General features: G+C 32.2%; 1 protein-coding gene across 1 annotated transcript; it reads right to left on the bottom strand.

Annotated features, from left to right (window-relative positions):
- Window positions 1-434: 434 nt before the first annotated feature.
- Window positions 435-23,022, bottom strand: LOC118182014 (uncharacterized). Its single transcript, XM_035351274.2, has 2 exons — window positions 22,947-23,022; window positions 435-3,215 (listed from the first exon to the last, which is right to left on the bottom strand). The coding sequence occupies exon 2, from the start codon at window positions 3,211-3,213 to the stop codon at window positions 2,587-2,589; it is 627 nt and encodes a 208-aa protein (XP_035207165.1). The 5' UTR covers window positions 3,214-3,215; window positions 22,947-23,022; the 3' UTR covers window positions 435-2,586.
- Between the last annotated feature and the right edge of the window lie 3,626 nt (window positions 23,023-26,648).

Below are 26,648 nucleotides of genomic sequence, written 5' to 3'. Positions count from 1 at the left end.
CCTTTGATTCTCAAACTAGATTGTAAAAGCCAGTTCAGTTTGCTTTTACCCCTTTCTGAAAATTTTCATCGTTCTATTTATACTACTTGCTGTTTGGCCAAATTTAGCCATCGTTGTATCATTCTATGAATACTTTGACTATGCCTCCTCAAGATTTTGATACTTTTGAATCAACGTACAAAAGTCTTCAGCAGATAATTGTTATTTACTGCAATATTTTTTAAATACATGATGTTTTTACAGCAATAAGCACAGCTATTTTGAAGCCTGATTTAGATACTTCTCAATAGCTCAGAATGAGAAACTGTCAACCTGGGGTTATCATGACTTGTATTCCTCTTCACTTGCTTTGGAAACATGAACTGTCCTGACTCGGAACAGGGAGCTTACTCAAGCTATGTTCAATAAATTGTGAAGTAGACAATACACACAGGAAGGATATACGAAACCCTTTATTTTTCTATCTTTACAGAGATTTCCGGAACTTCGGAATACAGAGACCAACCACTTGTGGTCTGAACGTAAGAATATAAAACTACTAACTAAAACTCTAACTAAAACTAACTTTGGATTAATATACAAGTGCCTAGATTTAAGATTGGCCGTTATTTAACAAAATCCGTATGTAGTACAGAGAGCTGCTAAAACTACGATACGTTTAAAATTATCAAGAGGACTAAACCTCTGGCCTTGAAGGCAACCAGCAACCGAGTAAAACTACTATGGCAAGCGGCTTACAATAACTCTTTCCTCTCTCTTGCTTGGCAGAAAGCCACAACTTAAGTACTTGGCGTTAGCAAGACAAATTTGCATAAATATGTTAAAGCTTTTAATTCTGGCCGGAAGTAGAAAATAAGAAGTGATAGTAAAGATTTAAAACAAAATAAACGTTAGTAAAACTTAGGATCCTTACAGGGTTACAATTCTTGTGACGGAACAACTTCCATCCTAAAGCTATTTGCCAGTCGGAATTAAATGCCGCCCTGCACTTATTCATCTACAATGCTGAGACCCCCATGGGCCAAGGAGCAGACGAGACAGTACCAGTACGGTCCCTGCCGAGCCTACACCGTCCCGAGTAAACTCAGGCACAGCCTGTGAAGACTGTTTTTCTACCTTCGTGGTTGAGACTGTCTAAGTACAGATCCTAGCAAGACTTTCCCAGGAATTCTCCTGAGTCAAACCTCGGGGGGAAAATCTCGGGTTACAGTTCGATGAGCACCCAATATGCCTACGTACTCTCTGTATTGGAATTAAAGGATATTGAACTTCCATGGAAATTACCAAACTGTTGGTCAAGGCCTTGTTTGTTGAATTGCACGCCAATCTTCTGCTAATGCCCTTTTGAGATTCTTGAGGGTCCCCAAAAGCATCTGACGGGCTACAATTTGGAGGCCTAAGGCCCACCACACATGTTCATTTGGGTTCAAGGTCTAATAAGTAAGCTTTTACATATTGGACATACCTGTGTTTCCCCCGTCCAGCATACCAATCAAGCGCCAATTTTGTCCTTCATTTAAATGGCCATCGAGTTATAATTATTAAATACTGCTCATTTTTACAAATCATATTAATTTACTTTAAACAGTGTTACTTTACACACCCAAATTCCAATATGCATCTGTTGCACAACAGGTTATTAGTGGTCTAATTTGCATACTTCATGCTCATACCTATGCGCAGAAGTTTAATTTTATATTCGGTTGCAAGTAATTAATGTAAATAATTACACAAGTGGACATTAGTAGAAACGTTTTAATCAATAAGTATAACTTTTTAGATTAAACGTTAACTTGACAAGCATTGTACATTACTGAGTAAGTATGAAAGAATTGTAACATACAAACTTATTTATATATTTGATATAGTTCGATATTGAGAGATTATATTTTGATATTAACCAGTCTTTGATTCTCTAACTGTTCGTTATAAAGTTTATCTCAACTGGTTTCTAGTACTTTTATTACAGGAGCATTAACTACATAAACATTTATTTTTCTTCCTTCTATGACTTGCGACATTATCGCAAAAGAAAAATAATTTGCTTTACAAGCCTGTTTCTTTTGCTAACGGCATTTTTAAATCAAACTATTATCTACGTTATAGTGGTCATAAACTCGGTAAAAGTTCACAATTGGATGCCCCTTGTTTTTTAGCGATTCTTCTTTGACGCCAAGATCGGCGCCAGGAAGGCACAGTTTCGAGATGGCCGCTACACAAAACCAAACTAAGAAGTCAAAGAATTGCACAAACTCTGTGTCCATGTACACATCGATCTATTTTCGCTTAAAAAAATCTGCACAAACTAGGCACCGCGCATTGCTTTAGCTTTGTCCATGTGCACATCAATCTATTTTAATTTAAAAAACATCAGGAAGCTAAAACAAAATTAAAACTATCATGATAACCAGCAATGAGGTTGCATTGCCAAAATTTAACAAAATTTATCGCTAATCGACGAGGAACCCAATTCTAAACTAGAGCCATAAACTCTATGTAAAAACTGCATTTTATATAAACCTGTATACATAGTATAAAAGGAATGTTAACATAGACATATACATTATTACACAATATAAGCCTTTTTTATTTCTGCCACTTAGATGTTAAAAGTTTTTTATAAAAAGACCAAATAGTTGGATTGCAAGTTTGAAAGTCAATTGAAGGTTTTCTTTCTTCGGAAGATTCATTTTCAGCTTTTTTATCATTCTCGTCACTGGCGTCCCACCAAACAAGAGCCTCAAAATTATGATTCAAAGTATTTTCCTTTCTCTCCCGAAAAATAAACTCATTATCTAATTGCTTTTCATCGTTTACCTTCGAACTGAGTTCAGAATTTTTGTCAAAATTAGAGTCTTTCTTTGACGAATTGCTCAGTAGAAAACCTCGGATAGTTCTGCTACTTGCTTCAGGCACTGAAGATTCTTTATCACACATCTCTTCAGAAAATTCTGGATTGCGTAAAGCCGTTGTCTTGTGCACTTGTGGTGGCGTTTTCAGCATTAAATCTACAGGATTTCGGTTCTTCTCATGAAAGCAAAATGGCGCAGGAAGAAATATTTCTTGATGTTTAAAGCTGTGTGTCTTTAAATCGAATTTTCTATTCGCATGAGTCCATTCGTTGGTTTTAATAATACTGCGGCCACAATCTAAGTTATAATCCTTTCCAAAATATTTATTGAACAATTTACAGAAATTTGAATCAATATTCATTCCTGAAAGAAAAAGAAAAGAAAAGAAATATCAAAAATAAATCAGATTATCCATTATAAATAATTTGCACAAAATTTAAAATTTGAATTTTTCTTTTGCTTTAATGAAGCACAAAATGTGGAAAATGAATTACGTTTTAATAAACATTATTTTCTGAGCGTGCAGATAAACATATGAGTCTGCCTGAGTTGAGATGTTAATCTGAATTGAATAAAAATGTTAATTTTTTTTAAAATTCACTGTTCAAAACATAAATACAAAAATACTCAATGCCTCAAAGAATTCGAAACTTTTTCATTGAATTTAAAATCATTAGTAATTTTTTAAGCGCAGTAAATACATTTTGTTACTTATTTTAGGAAATCCTATATATAAATCAGTTTACAAGTGGTACTTAAGAGTATTATCTCAATACTTATTAGAGGATAACTTGTTAGTTATTATTTTTCTGTAAATTCGGCAACAACCAATAAAATATGCGTAAATAACATTAAATTACACGATTTCATTTATAAATTAAATATATTGAAATGTTTAATAATTTATTTTTCAACAATTACAATACTCGCGACTGAAATAAAATTGTTGTTACAGTAAAAAAAAAAAATAATAAAACGAAATTATAAAACACAAATTTAATTGACCTGAATACAATCATTTTGGTAATCATGTAGGATAGGATCTACCGGTTTCTACAGGATATTTATTTTTTACATAGCGGCACTAATATCGGTTGTTATTTTAATCACTTCATGTTCCCACAATTTTAGCGTCCATTCCAAGAGTTTTAGTGGCGCCATCTAAGAAATAAACATCTAATTAAAAGCTGTAGATCGCGTACAACATGATTACCGTCAATGTCTTATGTTTCATTTCTAGGCTTTCTATCACTTTTGTTATTCCTTACAACTATGCTAATGAACTAATGAAATGCTGATAACATACTGATAAAAATACTATTTTCTTTAATATTGTTTTACACACACACATGTATATATTTACTAACTCTGAACGCATGGCTAATTAAATGAAACAAATTAACACTAGCAGTTCTATCCGAGTTAAGTTCTCGGCGGATCCCACCATGTACCGCCTGTGGTTTCCTTCACTGCATTCTACTTTAAGCAATTAAGCAAGTAGAAGGCAGAAACCCCGTGAGGCAGTAACAAAGGGGCGTCCTCGTCGCCCGCCCTGTGTAATCCAGTTTGAATTAGCAGACACCTTTGCACAAATCATTTTAATTACAATTTATAATATCTAAAACAGCGATCATTTCGTATGACCGCTTGGCTTTCTAGTATATATATGTAATAATAAAATTCCATAGTCAAGAATACACTTAAAATTCTAACTGTATGTATTTTTAATGGCGACGGTCTCTTATTTGAAAGTACGTGGAATTAAATCCACAGCCCCGTAGTCAAGTTGTTTTTCCCGCCTTTTCTACACGTACAGTTATAGAATGTTCTCGAGATATTTAAAGCGAACTGGAATGGCTGACGAGGCTGACGTCATTTCTTTGAAGCTCCGCCTTTGCAGAGGCTATAAAAGGACTCGCAAAGGAATATCGGGGTCTTTTCTTTAATGTAAAGATGCAGTAAACTTCATACAAAAAGTTATTAATAATTCTTTTTTATTTACTCTGGAGTCTTCATTTTTGAAACTGCTATTTCTCCTGAATAATAATAAATAAATCCTGTTTTTTAAACTTATCGTCTGATAATTTAAGCTACGACTACATCTATGATTCTTCACCAATCTATTTATTCCGGACAAAAGCTGGTACATCACATATATATATATATGCGACTTAAGTGTTTGTCGCCGATAGTTTATTGGTTGCTTGCGTAACTGCACTAGCCAATGGTTTCTCATATATTTGGTTTTCAAATCCAAGTTCAGAATTTTTTTTATTGTTGCCAAAACTAGATATGAAATACAATGTTGCCAATAAATGCATTTTCCTTTAAAATTATTAAATCTGTTTTTATATTTTAAACTGAATTTTCAGCTGAACGCAAATTGAGCGTGTCAGGGGGAACGTGAACATTTGTTTGCATTAGCAAACATCTGTTTTTGAAATGGTTTACAACTGAACGCACGAGTTCGTGAGTTCCTGTTCAAAAGTTCGTAAAAGAACGGACGTAAAATTAAAAATAAAGAATGGTCCTCTGCAAGGCGAGCATAAAAATGATGGAAAGACTTACACAAGAAATGTTGTGTACAAAGAGATCTTTGACATGTGAATTAACATTTTATTATTACTATCACCTTTATTTATTGAGCTAGCGGTGGCTCTTAAGAAATGTACCGCCAATGGTGTCCTTCATTGCACTCTACTTTAAGCAATTAAGCGAGTAGAAGGGGGAAAACCCCGTGGGGCAGTAAGTAAGGGGACGCTCTCGCCGCCTGCCCTGGGTAATTCAGTTTGAATTGGCAGACACCTTTGCACAAATCATATTAATTACAATTTATAATATCTAGAACAGCAGTCACTTCGTATGACCGCCGAACTTTCTAGTCTTATAGTATAAGCAGTTAAATTATTTAAAAAAAATTAAAATAAGTTTTCGATTGTTACTATTTAACTGAAAACTCTTTGTGAAATTTATGATGACAAGATTCAAACTACGAACACAAATTCCAGGAATATTTTAAAACTAAAATTTTTCAATTTTAGTATCAAATTTCTTACGCTGAGTAATAAAATAATTCCAGCATCAAGATTTATTTATATGGCAGCAAAAGTTTTCGTCTTTTTTCTCTCTTCTATGCATATCGCATTAGCATAGAAATGGAATTTTCACATGTGAATTTTCAGAATAAAGGTACACACCACAGAGGAATTTTTTTTTTTAATTTCGTTTTAGATTTTTCCTATATAATATTGAAGAGTTTTTTCATGGTTTTAATGAATAAACCTCCGTTTAGCCATCGACCAAACATCACTGCAGAATGCTTATATTTATAATAGTGGCCTTTATCGGAAAATTATTTTTCGCAGGATATTTAGATATTTAATATATTATTCAATATATCCTACCAATCGTTTATTACAACTCATATATCTTTTTAATATACTCATGACAAATCTATAATGTCCATAGATTTTGCGCATGAGCTTTCTCCCTTTTCTAAAATAAAAGTTATATGAAAATACTAGAATCTGCATGAATGTACGTACGTTTCGCGCACTGTGAAAAAACACTGGTAACGAGAGGCATGAATTTTTGAATAACGTAGTCCTCCACTCGACTCTAGGAATATGAAAGCCCAAATTTGGAATTTTGATTTCGTTTTATTATCTATTTAATTTTGTAAAACTTTAACGAATTTTTGATTAACAAGCTCGATGATTTCAAAGCGAGCAATGGCAACACTGTACCGGGAAAAAAAAAATTATCTCCAGCGTCCGAGGCTGTGCATCGAAAACTGTAAACATATGCTCTTTTTAAATTATTTTGTGATATTGATGTTGAATTGAATTTTATGGTTTAAATGCGAAGAACATGATATTTAATAAATAAAGGTACCAAAAAACGTTAAAAGAAGCCCCTTCGGGCGTAATATTGTATTTATTTTGGCGTAATGTTTTGCATTTAGTTAGACACCTTTTTAGAATTTTAATTAAATTTGTTTTATCCCCCCCCCTGCAATGCAGCGCGCGACGAGTATTAAGACAGAGCTACGCCGAAAAAGTAAAAATACAGGACCACGTGCATTTAACATTGAATAAAAGTTTAGTAGTTTAAGTTAAAGTACATGTAATTCGAATAAATGTAATTGACAACTATGTTAGCTGTAACCGTAATTCCACTCTTTTTGCTTTCCAGAAATTGCTCGAACTGTCTCGCGCGGCCGATTTAAAAAGCTATAAAATGCTAGAGAGAGAACATCTCAGCTGTTGTTTAGTGAGCAATTGTTGTTTACTTAACTACTATAATTTTGTTGATCGTATTCGTTTTCTCTGCGTGCATTGCGTTGTGTTCTAACGGTTTTTAGTAATTCAAAGGATAGCTACTGATTATATTTCGCGATATTGTGATATTGTGCGAATATATCTGAGGAAACATTCCACCATTTTGTTTTATTTTTTGTGATAAGGAACGGTTTTTAGTAATTTAAAGGATAGCTAATGATTATATTGCGCGATATTGTGAATATCTGAGAAAAAATTCCACCATTTTGTTTCATTTCTTGTGATAAGGAACGGTTTTTAGTAATTTAAAGGTTAACTATAACATAATATAACATAAAGGATAACTACTGATTATATTGCGCGATATTGTGATACTGTACGAATATATCTGAGGAAAAATTCTACCATTTTGTTTCATTTCTTGTGATAAGGAACGGATTTTAGTAATTCAAAGGATAGCTACTGATTATATTGAGGGATATTGCGATACTGTACGAATATATCTGAGGAAAAATTCCACCATTTTGTTTCATTTCTTGTGATAAGGAACGGTTTTTAGTAATTTAAAGGTTAACTATAACATAATATAACATAAAGGATAACTACTGATTATATTGCGCGATATTGTGATACTGTACGAATATATCTGAGGAAAAATTCTACCATTTTGTTTCATTTCTTGTGATAAGGAACGGATTTTAGTAATTCAAAGGATAGCTACTGATTATATTTCGCGATATTGTGATATTGTACGAATATAGTATCTGAGGAAAAATTCCACCATTTTGTTTTATTTTTTGTGATAGGGAACGGATTTTAGTAATTTAATGGATAACTACTGATTATATTGCGCGATATTGTGATATTGCACGAATATATCTGAGGAAAAATTCCACCACTTTGTTTTATTTTTTGTGATAAGGAACGGTTTTTAGTAATTTAAAGGATAACTATACCATAATATAACATAAAGGATAGCTACTGATTATATTGCGGGATATTGCGATACTGTACGAATATATCTGAGGAAAAATTCCAACATTTTGTTTTATTTTTTGTGATAAGGATAAATTTTATTAACTCTTATCGGACTTGTGCATTCAATTTATTACGAACCCGTATGCACGCAATAATATAAAATCCGAAAACTTTCAGATATTTTTGTGTATTTTTATTTATTTTCTATAAAGTAGATTAGCTGGTTTAAATATTTCAATGAATTACTTGATACTGATATAACTAAAAGTAAACCTCTAAATGCTATGAATATAGATTATGTTAAAATTTTCGCGCATATAGCGAATGAAACAGACACGAGGTAGGACAAAATACAACCGATTTATTTTGTACTGCTGTATTTAGTTGTTTCAAAATTTATTTACAAACAAGTTGTTGTTGTAGGGTATTAAAAAAAGAAAGATAAATTTAACACTGTTTCCGCTTAAGATAATAGTTATTTTATTTGCTTCTTATTTTAACTCTTTGTAATTTAAACTTGAAAGAAATAAATTTCTATTTGAGAATAAATTAATAAAAATTCGAAAACAGTATTAAACGCAAATTTAACGTAAAAACTGCATGCAAAAGAAATAATAAGCATAAACATTGCTTTTACAAAGAAAATAGTCTGAAAAATAGGTGGCGCCATCTAGTATAAAACTGATTAACTAAACATTGCTTTTACAAACAAAATAGCCTAAAAAGAGGTGGCGCCATCTAGTATAAAATTGATTAACTAACTAAGGAAACCCGGTAGATCGCCAGTTAGGACAATACCGAGTATTTAGATATAAAAGTTTATAAAATAAAAAAATAAAAAAAATATGCTCTGAATCGCCTCTTCATTTACCGTGCGTCTTTAAAAAATTATTTGCTTCCGAATTCATCTTTGCCATTTTGGGTTTACTGATTTTTCATACACGTGTTCAAAAATTTTTCACAATTCATAGCATTTGCAAATAAAAGTGCATCGCTGTCAAACTCAGAATTTCTCCGAAATTGGAAAACTTCATAAAAGAACTGATAATAAAAAAAAAGAAATATTTATCTTCCAAGAAATGAAGCCTCCACAATCTTAAATGAAATCATGTTGAAATTATGGTCGTTAAAAGAAAACTATTCGAAGCAATCCCATAATACCTTAAACAGCTGAGGAAGGAAAGTAAGCATCTGAGAGATCAATTATAATCCTATAGTTCCATAATATTTTACCAAGTACCTTTTCAACCTTAAGCTGTCTCGGGTATTCATTCTATTAAAAGAATCCTTTATTCTTTAAGCTGTAAATGCAGACTGCTAACATTTCTTTTGCAGTGGAAAGGGAAAGAACGACAAGACTTTAGTCTGTTAAAATATGTTCAGGAAATCGTGTCTAAGTTATGTTTTTTTTAATATATTTCCAGAGCTGGGATGCACGTTTATTTGTTTCTAGGGGGAAAAAAAGGCTTTATTAAATTTATAGGAATTATCATTTTCATTTTGGGAGAATATTTTAGCCATACAAATGCACGTGTTAAAAGAAATATTAATGAAAGCAGCATTAACCTATTACTCATAATACATATTTACATACATAATATACATAATATTTAACTTCAAATTATTATAGATAATATGGTATTTATATATAATATACATAATATTGTATTTAACTTCGTATGATAATTTGTGAAATAAGTAAATGAACGAAGTACGAAAAACTCTAAATGGCAAGACTAAAAATCGATTATTCGTTAGGTAATATGAAGATATTTCGAAGGCATTATGTTTAGGAATGGCAACACTAGCGATGCTACAAGAATGATAAATATCCTGGCAGCTTAATGCAACAGTATGGTTACCAATATATATATATATATATATATATATATATATATATATATATATCTTGGATTTTGAGTGGTTCAGTTGGCATATAGCTATATGTAGCTTTCATTCGTTGTCTTGGAATTTTTCCCTAATGCGATGGTAGCATATAAAAAATACGAGCGCTATGAAGCGAGGAGTACTGTGCCTTTGTCTGCTGAAACGAAACAGAAGTTTTCTTTGACATCATCAAATGAATAAGCTGTTTGAATGGGGAAGAATTTGAATGATGCAGCGAACTGAGACGCAGTTTTCGTGAAATTACTAAGAATCAATTTATAAGTCCGAGTGGAATGCACGTTGCAATTATATCGATACCAGAAGATACAATAGAAGGTTGAAGATAAACGATAACAATGAATTATTTACAGTAAAAGATGACAAAGTCTATAAGTTCTGCTATGTCAGGCACTGTACAGTCTGTACAGTAAAGCCTGTAGCAGGGGTTCTCAACCGGTGGTACGCAAGAGAAAAATAGGTGGTAATCAAAGAAGCAAAGTATTTTTAACTATTAAATTCAACAAATTGAAACCCCAATATCCTGAGTGAGTTCTTTCTCTAACACTCGTAAATTTCTGCGATCTGAGCAAAGTTCAAGAGTGGTGGTGGTAGTAGTAAAAGAAATAATAAGCATAAACATTGCTTTTACAAACAAAAAACAGTCTGAAAAAGAGGTGGCGCCATCTAGTTTAAAACTGATTAACTAAACATTGCTGTTACAAACAAAATAGCCTGAAAAATAGGTGGTGCCATCTAGTATAAAACTGGTTAACTAAGGAAATCCGGTAGATCGCCAGTCCAACTCCAACTTGCTTTATTTGCCGCGATTAACCTGCAAAATTGCAGGTTGTGTTCCGGCTATCGAACTTTGGTGCTTCTAGGACCGCTGCAGGTAAGGAAATGCCGAACATAGTTCTCGTGGAGACAGGAAAGCAGATGCAGGGGGTGTGACCAATGTCACGTGATGAGCGATAAGACATCTGGTTGGCGATGAGGTATCCAGGCATCGTAGCGCTGTAAATCTGAAGTTTTACAATAGTTATACATAAAATAGTACTAAATCAGTTCATAAAAGGTGTGTGTTGCAGTCATAAATGCAAGATCGCCAGTTTGGACAATACCGAATATTCAGATATAAAAATTTCTAAAATAAGTGGTGGTACTAAAGGATTTCAATTTTTGTTTAGATGGTACGCGATAGTCAGAAGCTTGAAAACCGCTGGTCTATAGTATGCTTTTCCAGGAAAGTTAAACACAGAAAAATGTAGCGTAGGGATTATTTTAATTTTCCAATAGTTATTTTCAGTTTTGAAACCCTTTCCTTTAAATTCTGGTTTCCCACCTGTAACTCCCAGCCAGAATGAGTTTCCAGTATCGTGTTTAATGTAAATGAAGCTGAGCCAGAATTTAATGGGAAGTTCAGTGATTTAGCTCAGAAGATCTAAGTAGAGCGTGTTCTGCCTTCGGGGCACCTCGTTGATTTAAAGCTATCTTATTAGGTATGGCCGTAGTCTTAAGCTGCGTTCAGACGGGGGCGTAAAGGGCATAAGTGGTTAAAGCCGAGCTCCGTTGCCAAGGGTATACTATTCAAAAATTTTGAAATTTTAACTGTAACTGTGTTTTAAATCATCCCAATCTCGAACACATACTGGTAAAGGGATAGGACGCTAGAAGTTCATATATAGGGGAAGTTTTTTTTAAGACCACCCTGTATTTCATATGTGGCCCAAAGATAAATTCTTTTCGCTCAGCGCGGCCCGAGACAGCTAAAAGTTTGCACACCACTGATGCAGAAAGCAGATTAAATGATAATCTATATATATATAAAGAAAAAAGTCAGTGTCTTTGTCTTCTAATAACTCCGTCACTTCTTTTCTGGGTCCTGAAAAAGATCGGCGTCCAATATTCCCCCCCCCCAAAAATCTGATGTGTACACCACATTACTTCCTTGTACGGAATATTAAATTATACGCATTTTTTCTTGCATTTTGTTTAAACTTATTTGACTTAATTATATCTACTTCGCCGAGAGCGCATAAACCATAATAGAATAAGTGCATTATTTAAAATCCACTCTATTTGTTTACCATAGCGACACTATAGCGCTAGGTTCACTTAACAGTATTATATTTCGTTCATATTATAACTCAGAATGCACAAAATTTGTATCATTTAAAGAGTTATCTAATCGTTGCCACATGTTCTATTCAAGTACTATAACAAACCTAGAAATATGCATAAAAAATATTAAGCAAACAAAACAAAAAAGAAACAGTTTTTCACAGACGATTGAGTATTTCTCATTGAATTAATTCAGTTCTCACTTCGCGAAAAGGCAAAAATACATAAAAACTCAAAATATCTCTACTAAAAATTACTAATTATTAAAAATTAAGTAAATCTTAAACACTTATTTCCTCGAAAAAATTCCAGAAAGGATTAAGCATGATTTAAATAATAAATTAAGGCGTTTATCTTTGTTGTTGCGAAGCTACGTTTCTCTAGATTGGCAACGAATTCACTACTCAGCTGTTTCAAATGTAAACAAGAGCAATGGCCGCCATCAAACTAGGCTGAGCGGCACTTAAACAACTTTTAAATTATTGATAATTCTAAAAATATTGCACACAGATTTACTAAAGACATAAAATCCTTAACCGGAAGATAAAAAGAACATAATTCAATCATTTTTAAGGCAAAAAATGTACAATATACAAACATATAAGAGTAAAGAAACTGAGATCACTGAGCCGGGTAACAGAGTGGATATAAAAATATTTATATACGTTTGGTGCGGCCGATTGCAACCAAAATACGAGGTGCACATCTACATGTTATACCAATCCTATATACAAAATTTCAACGTTCTGAGGTTACTCGTTTTTGAGTTATGCGAGATAAGTACGTACATACGTTCGTACAGACGCCACGAAAAATTCTCTTCAGAATTCATTTTAAAGCAGTTTTATAATTTTTTTGGAGGGAAAAGAGTCTTTTATTCTGTCCTTACGTACAGATATCAAGCAAAAACATCGTTAAATTGCATTCGAAAGCGATCAAAATGGCTATTTTGGTTGAAATATGCAGTCTGAATACAATACAGTCTGATTACAATACAGTAAGACCCCGCTTAACGCTGTTTCGTTTAACGCTGTTTCGGTTTAGTGCTCTTTTATTTCAACCTGGGGATTCCACGAAATCGCTCGCAGCATACGGGGATTCCCCGAAATATTATGCAGCGATAGGTTTCAAATACATATCCGAAAGAGTGTACTCGTATTTCTTGTTTGGTGCGGTATTGTACAGACATGTTTTTATTATTGGAAACATTGAATTCAAGAAGCAGCGGCTAGTCTTTCTAATGATGAGCTCAAGGAATTAACTGAACAAGAAGAAAACAAAAATGTTGACAGCAGTGATTCAGAAGAAGAGCAAAAAGAACTTTCGATGGCGTTTGTAAAAAGGAGTTTGTTTACCATAACTGAAATAATGGATCAATTCATTGAAAATGATCCGAATTTTGACAGGAGCTCAAAAGTAAGGCGTGGTGTTAGAGATGCTCTATCCGTTTATGAAGAACTTTTAAGAGAACAACGCAAAAGAAAAAGGCAAACAACATTAGATGCTTTTGTCACAAAAAGGCAGAACACTGAAAACGAGGAAGGCTAACTAAATATGACTGACTGAGAATTTTATTTGTTTATTTTAAGAATATTCGTTTTGTTATTTATATTTTGTCTTTATTTTTGCAAGAAATAATAATGTGGTATTAATTTGGGCTTTAAGAAATAAATGTTTGGTTTTATTTTTATTAAAAAAACGTACTTTTTAAATTTAATACCTAACCAATTTCCTAGCCATCTTCCCCTAACCCCAATATTTACATGTAAAGATAGCCTCGTTTAGCGCTGTTTCGCATTACGCTCTACTTTGATGGAACGTATCCCCCGCGTTAAGCGGGGTCTTACTGTACTTCCTTTTTACTTCGTACAAGGAAGTAAAAAAGGGCTAAAATCAGAGATATTATTTAAATACTCAAAAAACGATAATTCCCCCTCCCTCATTTTTCTGAGTGACAACAGTCTCTTAAGTTGGAGATGAAAATCTGCTTTATTTCGAAAGTTGTTGCTACTGCTCGCTTTTAAATCCCAGAGTTTATTAATAAAAAATTTCGAAGTTCTACGATGAAGTAAAAATAGCATTTCCAAACATTAAATACATTATTCCGGATTTTAAAATTTTGGGAGAAGCCGTTTCGGTTATTTCCATCTTCGTGCGACTTTAGTCAGGCGAAATATTAATTTAAAACTCTCAGAGAGCTAATTTTCACTCATTTTTCCGAGTGGCAACAGTGTTGCGCGTTTGAGATTAAAATGCTTTATTTCGAAAAGTGTTGCTATTGCTCGCTTTGTTGGTTAATCAAAAATTTATAAATTTTACAAAATCTATACATATAAAGAAGAATGTCTGTTTGTGTGTTTGTTTGTTCGCGTTATTGATTTCTGATCAGTTATGATAAATATTTTGCCGCATTTAATGGACTAAATTTGAATATATTTGAAATATTAGATGGAACTTGAGCATTTACTACCATTTGACTAAGAAGACGAAAATCATTAAACACTGCATACCATGTTGCTAATATAATGAGAGAGAATTAGATTATTTTTCTATCGAAATTTTTTATGTGGCTTCCATGTCGCACCAGACTGAAAAATGTATGACTGTGAATCGTATTTTTTGCACCGTTATTAGTGTTGGATTTCAAAACAATGTAGTTTGTGTCTTGTATTTACTTTCCTTTAATTTTATACTTATAATTTTACAATACTTATTACTTTTACTTTTTAGCCACTAGTAATTGTTAGTAGGGTTTCTTGAAAGTGGCAGCAGGGCAATTCACTGAATTAGGAAAATATGTTTCTGATAGTTACTTAGTTTTCTGATAGTTACTTAGGCTTATTGAAGATGAATTGTATGTTATATACCTGAACGATGTTTTATTAAATAAATGAATACTTTAGAATATTTTAGTAGTCTCTTAGAGTCCGTGATACGCTGGTAGCGTAATTGTTTATTTTGACGCATAAGCGAACAATTAGAGAAGGATTACAAGCGGTATCGTTCTCTCTGTTGTTAGATGCATTAATTGGCAACTTAATTGGCATCGAGTACTTCTAGTATATAATACAAGAATATAACTTATACAAGAATGACTGGTGATAAAAACTATCTGCTGCTTGATATGAATTCTAGAACCGCTACAATCTTTGAATGAGATACATTCCGCAAGAGAAGAAGAGGAAGAATGACCTTGCTTGTTTGCATTAGCTGCACATAAGTCACGTGATCTCTGAGGTCATTTGCATTGTTTGTTTACAAAAGATATACATAAGTCACGTGATCAATGAGGTCATCGGAATGTATCTCATTACATTTATAGTCGTCAATGCAACTACTCAGATTATTAATGGAATTTTTTTCTTTTATTACTCGGATAACAAATGTGAATATAATAATCTCGTTAAAGAATTCATTTTAATCACTGCTCTCAATCACTTCATAGAGAAAAAGAGCTGAATTCATATGTAAAGATTTGAAAGCATCACGCGGTTTTTACAATCGCCAGCCATCTTGAAAAACGTGATAACTATATTAATCCTGTCATGTTTATAACGAGATGAAATAAAATTTCCTGACATTTTGGAGTATTTTTACTTAAGCTAACAGCAAACATCTATATCACTTAATTTCACGGTAAAACCCAGTATTTACTAACTTTGATTTTCCCTTGTCTAATAAATGATGGCAAAATAATTGATTTAAGTAACTGAACTATTATTAATGTAAATTATAATTTCATTTTCATTAATTGTTTTCAAAATCGGTAAAAATATAATCAACATCGCGCTGCTGTTCATAACAACAGCAGATCTCTGATGAAAATTTTCTTAAATTGATTAAGAAAACAACTAGTGGCAACACGCACATAATAATTATTCCTTCAAAAATTAATGGCAACTTCTAAGTCGTGAGTATATTACAATAGTGAAGTTACTAATAGGTATGTTTACATCTTATTCTAATTAAATATTCTGATGTTCATTATTATTTTTTAAATAGTAGATAATTATGCTCTCAGTAAGGAAACCATTAATCAAATACCATGAGCCGTAGTTACTTTATACAACATAAAGTTGTAATTAATCTTTCGCTGAACGTACAATTTATCTGGCCACAGTTTTAAAAAGTAACAATTTTTTAACATATGATAATGTATTTGGTGCTACTTTAGTAGACGGTTGCATGGATGTTTGGCGATTTACTTTGGCGCAATTGTTGGCGCGGTTTTTACAATCGTCAGCCATCTTGAAAAACGCTGTTTTTACGTATTTTACGCATAGTAAAGTATTCGAAGCGTTAAAAAAATAAATATCGTTAAAAATAATCGATTAATTTTTTGTTGAAGTCGTTGCTTTTTAAGATGGCAGGCAAATGTAAATAAATAGATTGACTACGAGTATAAAATACTTAAATAAGGTTAAATTATTACTTTCATATAGCAAAGAAAAAGAATAAAAACACCGCTATAAAAACATTGCGCCATCATTTCATTGCATTAAAATATTACTTAAACTGAATATCGGATTAAAAACCATCATACCAACGTTTAAAAGAATTAAAATATTACTTAAATTCAAATACATTAAAATAAGTAAATAAGAACGCTTCGTTCGCTAGAGCTAAAATGACAATTAGAAGTTTACTTCCGGTAAAAAAGGAGAATGTCTAATACTTTTTTTACCGCTACAGTGGTTATTTCTTCCACCGTGACCACGATACCATATACGGCCGTCTTCAGAATCGGCTCTTATACCGTTCTTCATCTGTGATCCACATTTCTCGCACTTCATTGAAGAAGCAATTAGCGAGGTTTCCTCCAAAAACTTTAAATAAATTTCCTCTAACCCTTGTAACAATTTATAAATAACTCTTTGATTAGGAAAGCCACGTTGGCCAAAATAAGATCTCAAAGGACAATTTTTTTATTCCGATAACAATAATGCTTAGTACTAACCAATAACAATGTTAATCTTTAAAAGGCACATATCCGTCCCCTATGAAATCGAAGGAATTCGAAGAGATGAATAATAAAATTTTTAAATGGAGCAGTAGTGCACAAATATTCAGTAACCAGTCAAGGAGCTGATTACGGCTTGTTAACGCACAAATATCCTGTAACCAATCAGGAAGCTGATTACATCACCCATAGAATTAAAATATTTAAATAATCATACATATAATAACATCATTTAAAAAATACAAAATTAAATTGTATTTTAATATTTAACAGCCATAAATAATGTTTAAAACATTAGATTAAATTTAAAGATATTAAAACCAATTACTTTGAAAGCAAGGTGACGTCATTGATTACATTATTCAGCAATATAAAATTATATAAAATACCATAAATAAATAAAATTTTTATTTCAAATAAAAATGTAAAATTAAATTGATTTTTTAATATTTAGAAGCCATAAATAATATTTAAAACACTTAATTTATGCATAATAAAACGCATTTTTTAAAAATAAAATGGCAACAAAGTATCGGTTGTCATAAATAACTTGTCCAGCAATGGGTTTTCCATAAGTCGTATCGCTCGCCAAAAACAAAATCGCCAAAATCCGTGCAACCGTCTACCAAAATAGCACCATGCATTTTAATGAGGGAATAAACCTTTTAACTCGTAATATGCAAATTTAGCCAATAAAACGAGTGCTAAACTCAACCTTGTATCCTCGACTAAAGATTAACTGGGATTATGTTAGAGAGACTAATCAATATAGGCAGGGTAAACTCTATAATATAGGCAAACAAAAAATGCATAATCTCAATAAAATACATTTTAAAACAAGCAATAAAATAACATAAAAAAGGAAAAACATGGTATACATTTAAGCACTACCAAAGGCAAATATTCACTTACCACGATTTTCGAGTTCGCTTCGTACACCCAGAGCCACGCAAAAATCAAAATATCAATCATACTCAAATGACTTTTTTCAAACCAGGTACTCTTTCTGATCGAACGCTTCGCATAGTGACCATCTGAACCTTTCTTCCTACAAACCCATTCAAATCCATTTAAACGGTTTTTTCGTTCGACTAAACGCATATCCTTCCTACATACAGGACACTTATAATGGCTACTAAGTAAACCTTCATTTACGCACCAGTCCATTAAAGCTCTTTTCCCCTTTCGCTCCAAATCATACAGAAACTTCAAATTAATCTTACTACATTCGGCCATTCTACCGTCTAAAGAATCAAACCAACACACACCACAAAAACGCTTACAAAACATCCCATGATTCAAAATTTCTCAGAATCATGCACCCGATTACGTCACAATAGGGTGTCCATAACATTCAACTACTCAGGCTACCATAAATGAAACAATAACTTGGCGATAAATCAAACAACAATTTCGCCATAATACAAGGGGTACCTTAAAGTCTACTCTACCCGAACTTAGTTATCATCAAGCTCGCTTTCAAAAAATACCAAATTAAGACTACGCACCTGATAGCAAAAGTAAATAGCATCATTACAAAATTAGAAATATATGGATCAGAACTATGCCAAATTCAAAATTAATAATTCGATAAAATGATATAATCAGAGCTATAAACTATAGAATTGTGTTTCCTGTTTCTACGAACCTAATTTTTTACCCTGCTGTTAATAAAACTCTGTGACGGATAATGGCAATAATTAACTGTATTAAGAAAATGAATACTCTCTGTATAACATATATGCAGATTTCAGTGCATTACCTAAATGTAAACAGCGTTGGTGTCCTGCGACAAGCTGACCAGTTGTCCAGGCTAAGGTGCATAAGCATCCCGGAGTACACGGTCTAGGAAGCAGCTATCAAGGCACTGCCAGCCATGGCTCTCTAAGGGCTGTTTGTGCCGAATTTATTGAGTTTATATTAGTTTAAACAGCACTGGTTAATGCAGCATGATTACAGTCAATAGTAAGACATGAATATTTTTTTCCAGTTAACCTTTTTGTAAAACAAAACCATTTCATCGGTAGCTTTTAGCATTATGAAAGAAGTGTCTCAGTTGAAGATCCAAGAATAGATATCGACAAATTCCAATAGCGTACAAGTTCAAAAAGCATAAAAAACATTGATGAGTAAATACAGAGGAGAAAGCTAAGCGAAAGAAGAAGAGAAAAGTTAATAGTTCTATGTCAGATGAATAGAATAGGAAGTATTTTTTATAGAGATAGCTATCAATTCTACAAAAGAAACTCTTAACGTTCTTGAAGATACTTAGGATAAACTCTTAACGTTCTTGAAGATACTTAGGATAGATCAGACGACAACACAAAACGAAAACACCTCAGAAAGAAATTAACTCCGTTAATGATCGTTGTTTTCTGTGTTACTGAAATAAATGAAGAAAACAAACTCATTTTTGTTTTAATTTTTTTCATGAAATGTCTAAATCCATTATTTAGCACATTTATAGGCTTAGCAATGGTATTTCGTTGCAAAACAGAACGAATTACATATCTTTTCATATCAAAACTTTTGGTTGCTCTAACGTCACAGATTTTAAGAATAGCTGCTCTTTTTATTTTTATTATTTCAGTTCAAATTTTCATATGTTCCATTACTTCTGTTTTACACGTTTTTTTTTTTTTTTTTTTTTTTTTTGGACTCGGTTGACTTAGATTGGCATTACCATTATTAGATTTTTAAGCTTTACTTCTTATTTATGAATTTGTTGCATTATTGTTTTTGGTACTCGTCTGCTATCGGGACCAGATTCAGAAATGTAGGTATGTATGCACGTGCACAGACCCACATACATAACTACATACATATATACATGAACAAATACATAAATGTTTCTGAATCCGGCCCTAATAACAGAACAGTAACCTGTTTTTTTTTTTTTTTTTTTTAAGTCCAAAGGGATTTGAATCCCGAAGGACTATTAGTTTCGTTTTGGCATTTTGCGTCGGACGGATAAATGTCGGTTCACTTTTCAAACTGTTGCCAGAAAATGTTAGAGTCCTGCATTATATTTGAAGAAATTAAATAATGAAAATCTGCGTAAATGTATGTATATTTCTCACATTGTCATAAAATAACGGTACATAGAGTCATCGAATTTTGAATAACGTAATCCTCCAACGAATATGAGCATGTGGAAGACCAAATTTGAAATTTGAAATTTGTTTTATGATCGATTTCCTATTTTTTAAAACTTTGACGAATTTTTGATTAACAAACTCAAGGATTTCAAAGCGAGCAATGGCAACGTTGTGCAGAAAAAACATTTTTATCTCCAGCGCGTGAGTCTCTGTATCGGAAATTCTAAAGATATGCTCGTTTTAAAACTATTTTGCGATATTGCTGTTGCACTGGATCTTATGGTTTAAGTGCGAGGAACATGATATTTAATAAAGAAAGGTAACACACAAAATGTTAAAAAACGTCCCTTTGGACGTAATTTAAAATCTGAAACATTTCAGATTTTTTTTTTTTTTCAACTTTTTAACTTGACATATGTGGATTCAAAATATTTGCATATAACATTGTTTTTCATGTGTTAGAGTGCTATTATTTGCATATTTTGTTTTGTTTTTTGGACTCGATCAGCTCAAAATAAAAATATTTAAAAATTTGTTTATGTTTTTGATGCCATAATTTCCTTCGGCCTGTAGGGGTTGGACTAACAAAGACACAGATTATTTTTAATTATTATTTTACATTTTAAACTTTAATTGGTGTTTTTGTTGATTCAAACCAGCTGATTAGTTCTCCTTTCCCTGACGACGATGCAGCGAAGGACTTTAATTCTTTATTTCATTTTTGGTTTGGACAAGTTTCGTTTCCTTTTTCTTGCAGTTTGACAGTGTGCTTCAGGTTTTCAGTTTTCGCTTTCTAGGTTTTTATATATTTTTATTCCGAATTGAATATGAATTTCGAATCGAAAATTCGTCACATATTAATTCGTATATATGCGCAATTTCATTTATTAACATGATGTGTGTGTATAGGGCATTTTGGGCATATGGGACAGGCATTTTTTTACCTGGCCCATATGCCCTTTTTAAAATTTTACTCCTTCCTGTTCAAGAGTTCGTGAAAGAGCGGACGTAAAATTAAAAATAATGGATGGTCCTCTGCAAGGCGAGCTTAAAAATGATGGAAAGATCTACACAAGAAATGTTGTGTATAAAGAGATCTTTGACATGTGAATTAACATTTCATTATTTAAATCACCTTCATTGATTGAGCTAGCGGTGGGCTCTTAAGAAATGTACCGCCAGTGGTTTCCTTCATTGCACTCTACTTTAAGCAATTAAGCAAGTAGAAAGCGGAAACCCCCTGGGCAGTAAGCAAAGGGGCGTCCTTGCCGCTTGCCCTGGGTAATTCAGGTTAGATTAGCAGACACCTTTGCACAAATCATTTTAATTACAATTTATAATATCTAGAACAGCGATGCATGGCCATTCGAGTTAAAAGTTAAATTATTAACGAATTTGGTCAACTGAATAAGATATACAACTGAGCATTCACTCCTTTACCTATTATAATTTTTCAAAATAAAATGTAATTTTATTACTAAAGATAATTTTTTAAAGACGTAATTTTGATACACATACTAATTTTGATAAAAATATGTATGGCATTTTCAACAGATGTAATCTCTCGACAACTCATACATGAAAATGTTAACGATACGATTCTTATCATCGTGGTCAAAGTTTCTTCCTCTCCTTCCCGGAGATCGGAGATCATCATTCGTTAAGTGGTGTTCGATACGAAGGCCTTTACCACTACATGTTTACCATTTCCCTAAGGACCTGTAAAAGTTCGTTAAATTCTATAAAAATGGAAAAATCCTGTGCACTTATAATAAAAGTGCGAAGTCTTCAGTAGTGAAGTTGATCAGGCGTAGCGCCATCTATCGGCCACAGATGAAGTCTTTGTTGGTTAAGTAATAATAGCAACTAATAACTTTGGCATATCTTTTAGACATTAAGATCGCTGGAGTGCTCCCCACCCACCTGATCACGAAGTGATCTTAAGATCTTAAAGGGGCACCCATAACTTTTATGCATTATCGTAGATTTTGACACAGTATCGTACAGTAAAAATAGAAAATAATATATACAAGTCCCAGAAATTTTTGTGCTTTAGTCTAAGGCGAAAGTACCTATATCTTAATACTACTCATTGGGAAGAAGACTGTCACGTGATATACGAATTTAATGATAATAACGTCAGTAGCTTTGATACCCTCTCCTACCCAATAGTATTTTCGAAACAATTGAATTACAGAATTACAGTTTCATCCGTGTTGTGGTTTATCTTATTTGAAAAAGTCTAAAAAAATATCCTACCAATTTAACCCCAGAACAGCCGAGAGATGGCAGCACATGATTACAGACCACAAAATTCTATCCCAAGATTCTCAAGGAAAGAGCAGTCGTCGAACGCGCGCGATTGTGCACGTGTGTAGTTTGGAGGTGAAGATGAAATAAAAATTAAGTTTGAAATGTTGAATCTAATTTGATCTTCCTAAATAATTATCATAGATTCTTAACCGCATTAATTTTTAAAATGTCTGTTTAAAAAAATATCATTACAAATTATGTATCTAAATTACGTGGAAATGATTATCATCAATTACTTTACATTCATTGATACATTAGAAGTATTATATAACTGATGAATTTCTCATTTGCTTATAATAGATAATTTTTGGTCTACATTATCTATACTTAAGTTGATTTCGCTTTTAAACAAGTTTTCAGAAGCTTACATAACACACAAGAAATCTTTCCACCTAGCTTCTACAGATCATTGTAACAAATGCTAATCAAAATAGTCTGGCTTTGCAAGTATACTTACATATTTCACACTGGACAGAAGAGATGGCGGATCTTTGCTTTCGTCGGCAATGTTAACACGCAGTTTCTTGTCCTTGATTATCAGTGATAAGTGCTGCCATCTATCGTTAATGATTGCAACTATACTATATTCGCATGCTCAAACTAGATAATTGATTTTTTTATTTTCCTATAGAAGCTTCTCCGCTTGTTTAACTTAAATTGTAATAATATATTTCGTAAGTATCTGCAAGTGATCTATTGTGATCGTAAGATTTTGTGTTTAAGTAATTTAGGAGCTTTAGAATTTATAATATTTAATAAACTAGTCCTACTTGTTGCAATACACAAGAAACAAAATCAAAAGAAAAAAAAAAAAAAAAAGCTATAAACTTCCTTTTTCTCATAAAATCAATTTTTCAGTATCAGTTATGATGAAGCTGGTTTTATGTTGGGGAATGTAAATTAATTGGATAATTAGTAATACTATTATATATAACTATATGCAGAATATGATTTTACCTGATCCATCATATTTAATAAAAAAAACTGTTTAAATGAGAAAAAAAGTATTTTTTCCTTTAATTAAATGCAAATTGGCGTTATTTAAAATAATATGCCTTATACTTCCTTAAATAGTCTGATTCAGTTTTTATACTTCTTATTCTATCATTTCTAATTTATTTAGAAATCCATATATTTCATTTCTGCCAAAATATTTCTTTCATTTTACTAAACATTCCTAAACAGCATAATTTTGCAATATAGCGTGAATTTTGGTAAACATTAGTTATAATTTACTTACGTTTCTCATCCCTTCGATACAATATTCTAATCAGGTGTACAGCCATTTTTTTTTTTTTTTTTTTCTGCATAAGTTCCTCCACTTGTTTAAGTTAAATTATAATAAAATATTCCGGTAAGTATCTACGAGTATTCTTTTGTTATCGTGACATTTTGTATTTAAGTAACTTAGGCGCCTCCGAATTTAAATTATTTATTTTATTTTATTTATTTATTTATTTGAATAGCTAGAGCCTACCCCAACAGCACGGCACGTCGCTTCAACATTGCAAACGTGTCGCATTCTGACGACCTCAGTGTCGTAGTAACGTTGTAGGAATGGCTTAATGTCCGCTTTTTGCGACACATTGCGACGTTGATGTGAAGTCAAATTGGGACTTTGATGTGAAGTCACATTGTGACATTGCTGTGATGTCATGCTGAGACTTTGTTGTGAAGTTACATTGTAGTATTGTAGTGAAAACACACTGCGACATTCATGTAACAACTCATTTCGACTTAATATAAAGCCATAGAGTGACATGAATGCAGCATAATAAAGTGCCATGAATATAATGTCACTAAGGATGTAAATAGATGTCATGCAACACTGGATTGCTTTCTAAATGATTAGAGGGATGAACTCTAATGACTAGAGTGAGAACAGGTAACTACCACAATGTTTTAATGATGCAGTAAGGTATTATACTTTTCAAGGTATTAAAATAATTCCGTGATATTCGAAATTTTTAAATAATAGAAAATATCCAATATAATCATTTGAAATTTCCTCATCTTACTGAGGTTGTATCTCACTCTATTAAGGTTTCATAACGTATCTGTATAAACTAGAGTGTACAGATAATGCAGAATGTATTACAATATATATGATGCAAAAGTGATCTGTGGTCATTTCCTTACCGTATTAAATTGCATAAGCTATGCATACAAATTGCATATACTTTTGAGCATAAGCTATCCAGAAGCTACATAATTTTGCTTTCATTCTTTAGAATTTACTATTTGAAGACAGTTCATATTTTTCCCAAATATCTAAATTGTATTAAAAATCTTAATTCTTATTATAACTTATTAAAAATTTAATTTTATTTCTTAATTTAACACCTTCTTCCCCCATCTTTCAAAATAGAAATATTTCAAAAATATATTCTTTGGCTTGCAGTGTTTATAATAACTATATTTCTTAAATTTCTTTTTTTTTTTCCTTAATTGCTTTCCTTCCAGAAAAAGAGCTAAATTATTTTGATAACTGGATGAAAGAAAAACCGTTTTAGTGCTATATTTTATAGGACATTTACCTATTTTATTATCTTATTATATACCGAAATGTTTCGTTTTGAATTAAAAGCTTTTATAAATCAAACAATCACAAACTCCAAATTAGTTAACTACAATCTTCGTTTCCAAATTAGCGATTTGTTGCTTAATCTTAATGGACAAATAGTTATGGGTATAAAAGTGAGTAGCTGCGAAACGTTGTTATGGAAACTATATTACAGGTAATAAATATTTATACTTAGTTATATTAGTTATACAAAACGGACATTCTCTTTCACCATTATTACTCCATTGACAAATTACAATTTTGCGAGATTTTTAAGCTACAAATTTAAAATAGCTCTCTTACACTGCACACCTTCAATATATTTAAATAATTGCATTACGGTAAAAATATCGTATTTTTTCATTTGATAATTAATGTGAATCATTTGTTCTCAATATTTCAGCATTTCCTAAACGCATTTTTCTGTTCTCTTAACAAATAGAGTTATTATGCAAAAGCATAACAAATTTGCATGATTTAATTATTCCAGTTCATGAAACAATTATTGTTACCAAAGCTGGCTTACGGAAAATCTGTATTACTCACTTTTGAGAATATATGTTACCGTGAAAGACCGAAATTGGAGAATGTCGACTTTCACCGGAGAATGTCAACATTCACCAAATACGTTGGTGAAACATCGAGTATTGCATTACATTCTTGTACATTCGGACCCTCACCGGTGTATGTCGACAATCACAGATATGCTCTGGTGTAGATCGATAAGAGAGGAGTATATGTACACGCTGCCATTGCAAAAGGAAGTGTTTCACAAATAAATGCAGTTGTAAAAGCAAGGGCCTCTTGCGCAATTCAAAGTGTCATTATAGTTTAAGTTGTTGCAATAAATACGATTTGAATCACATAATTTAGTAAGTTTTTAACTTCTATTATTTTCCTTTCTCATTTTGAATGTACTGTATGTATTAAGTTCTTATGTTCTTAAGTTATTATTTTAAGTCTCAAGTGCGTTTGTTCGCGACTGCATTACGGAGAAGAAAATATAATATTCTTATATATTCAACATTCACCATTAGTATGCGGTGAATGTCGACATTGACCGGTGTAAGTAAGAAATAAGAGTATTTGGAAAATATTTCGCACATACACAAAGCGACTATGTGAATGTTGACATTCACCGGTCAATGTCGATAATTCGCCATACAAGTCGAGGCGCATTGTCATCTTTTATCTTTAGAATGTAGCTAGATGTGTAAGATGTGTCTTGTCAAGTGAATTGTCCTTCGTTATAATGCGTCAATAAAGGATTAAAGCCTAAGTAATTTTCAGTTTCTCTCTTTAGATGCTCAGAAGATCAAGAACCAGGTAAGATCTATTATTTATATCCGATTTTGTTTTAATCCTAATCTGAAGAAACAGAAAAAATGGCCAACAGCAGCTCTTGATTTAAAATGCTGACATTAACGAAAATTTTTCTACATACGATGAATGACGTCACATGCACTCGCGTGCTTTCTCTTCAACGTCAGAATATGATCTTGATTTTTATCTCCAGCAAGCAAGACTGTTGACACTCGGAAAAATGAGTGAGCAAATTAGCGTTTTCAGAGTTTTTTTAATTAATACCTCTTCTGA

Source organism: Stegodyphus dumicola, chromosome 3 (genome assembly GCF_044657685.1).
Source record: "Stegodyphus dumicola isolate Sdum_Otavi_A_Nest chromosome 3, ASM4465768v1".
Taxonomy (NCBI): domain Eukaryota; kingdom Metazoa; phylum Arthropoda; class Arachnida; order Araneae; family Eresidae; genus Stegodyphus; species Stegodyphus dumicola.
This window is presented reverse-complemented; position numbering and strand designations above follow the sequence as displayed.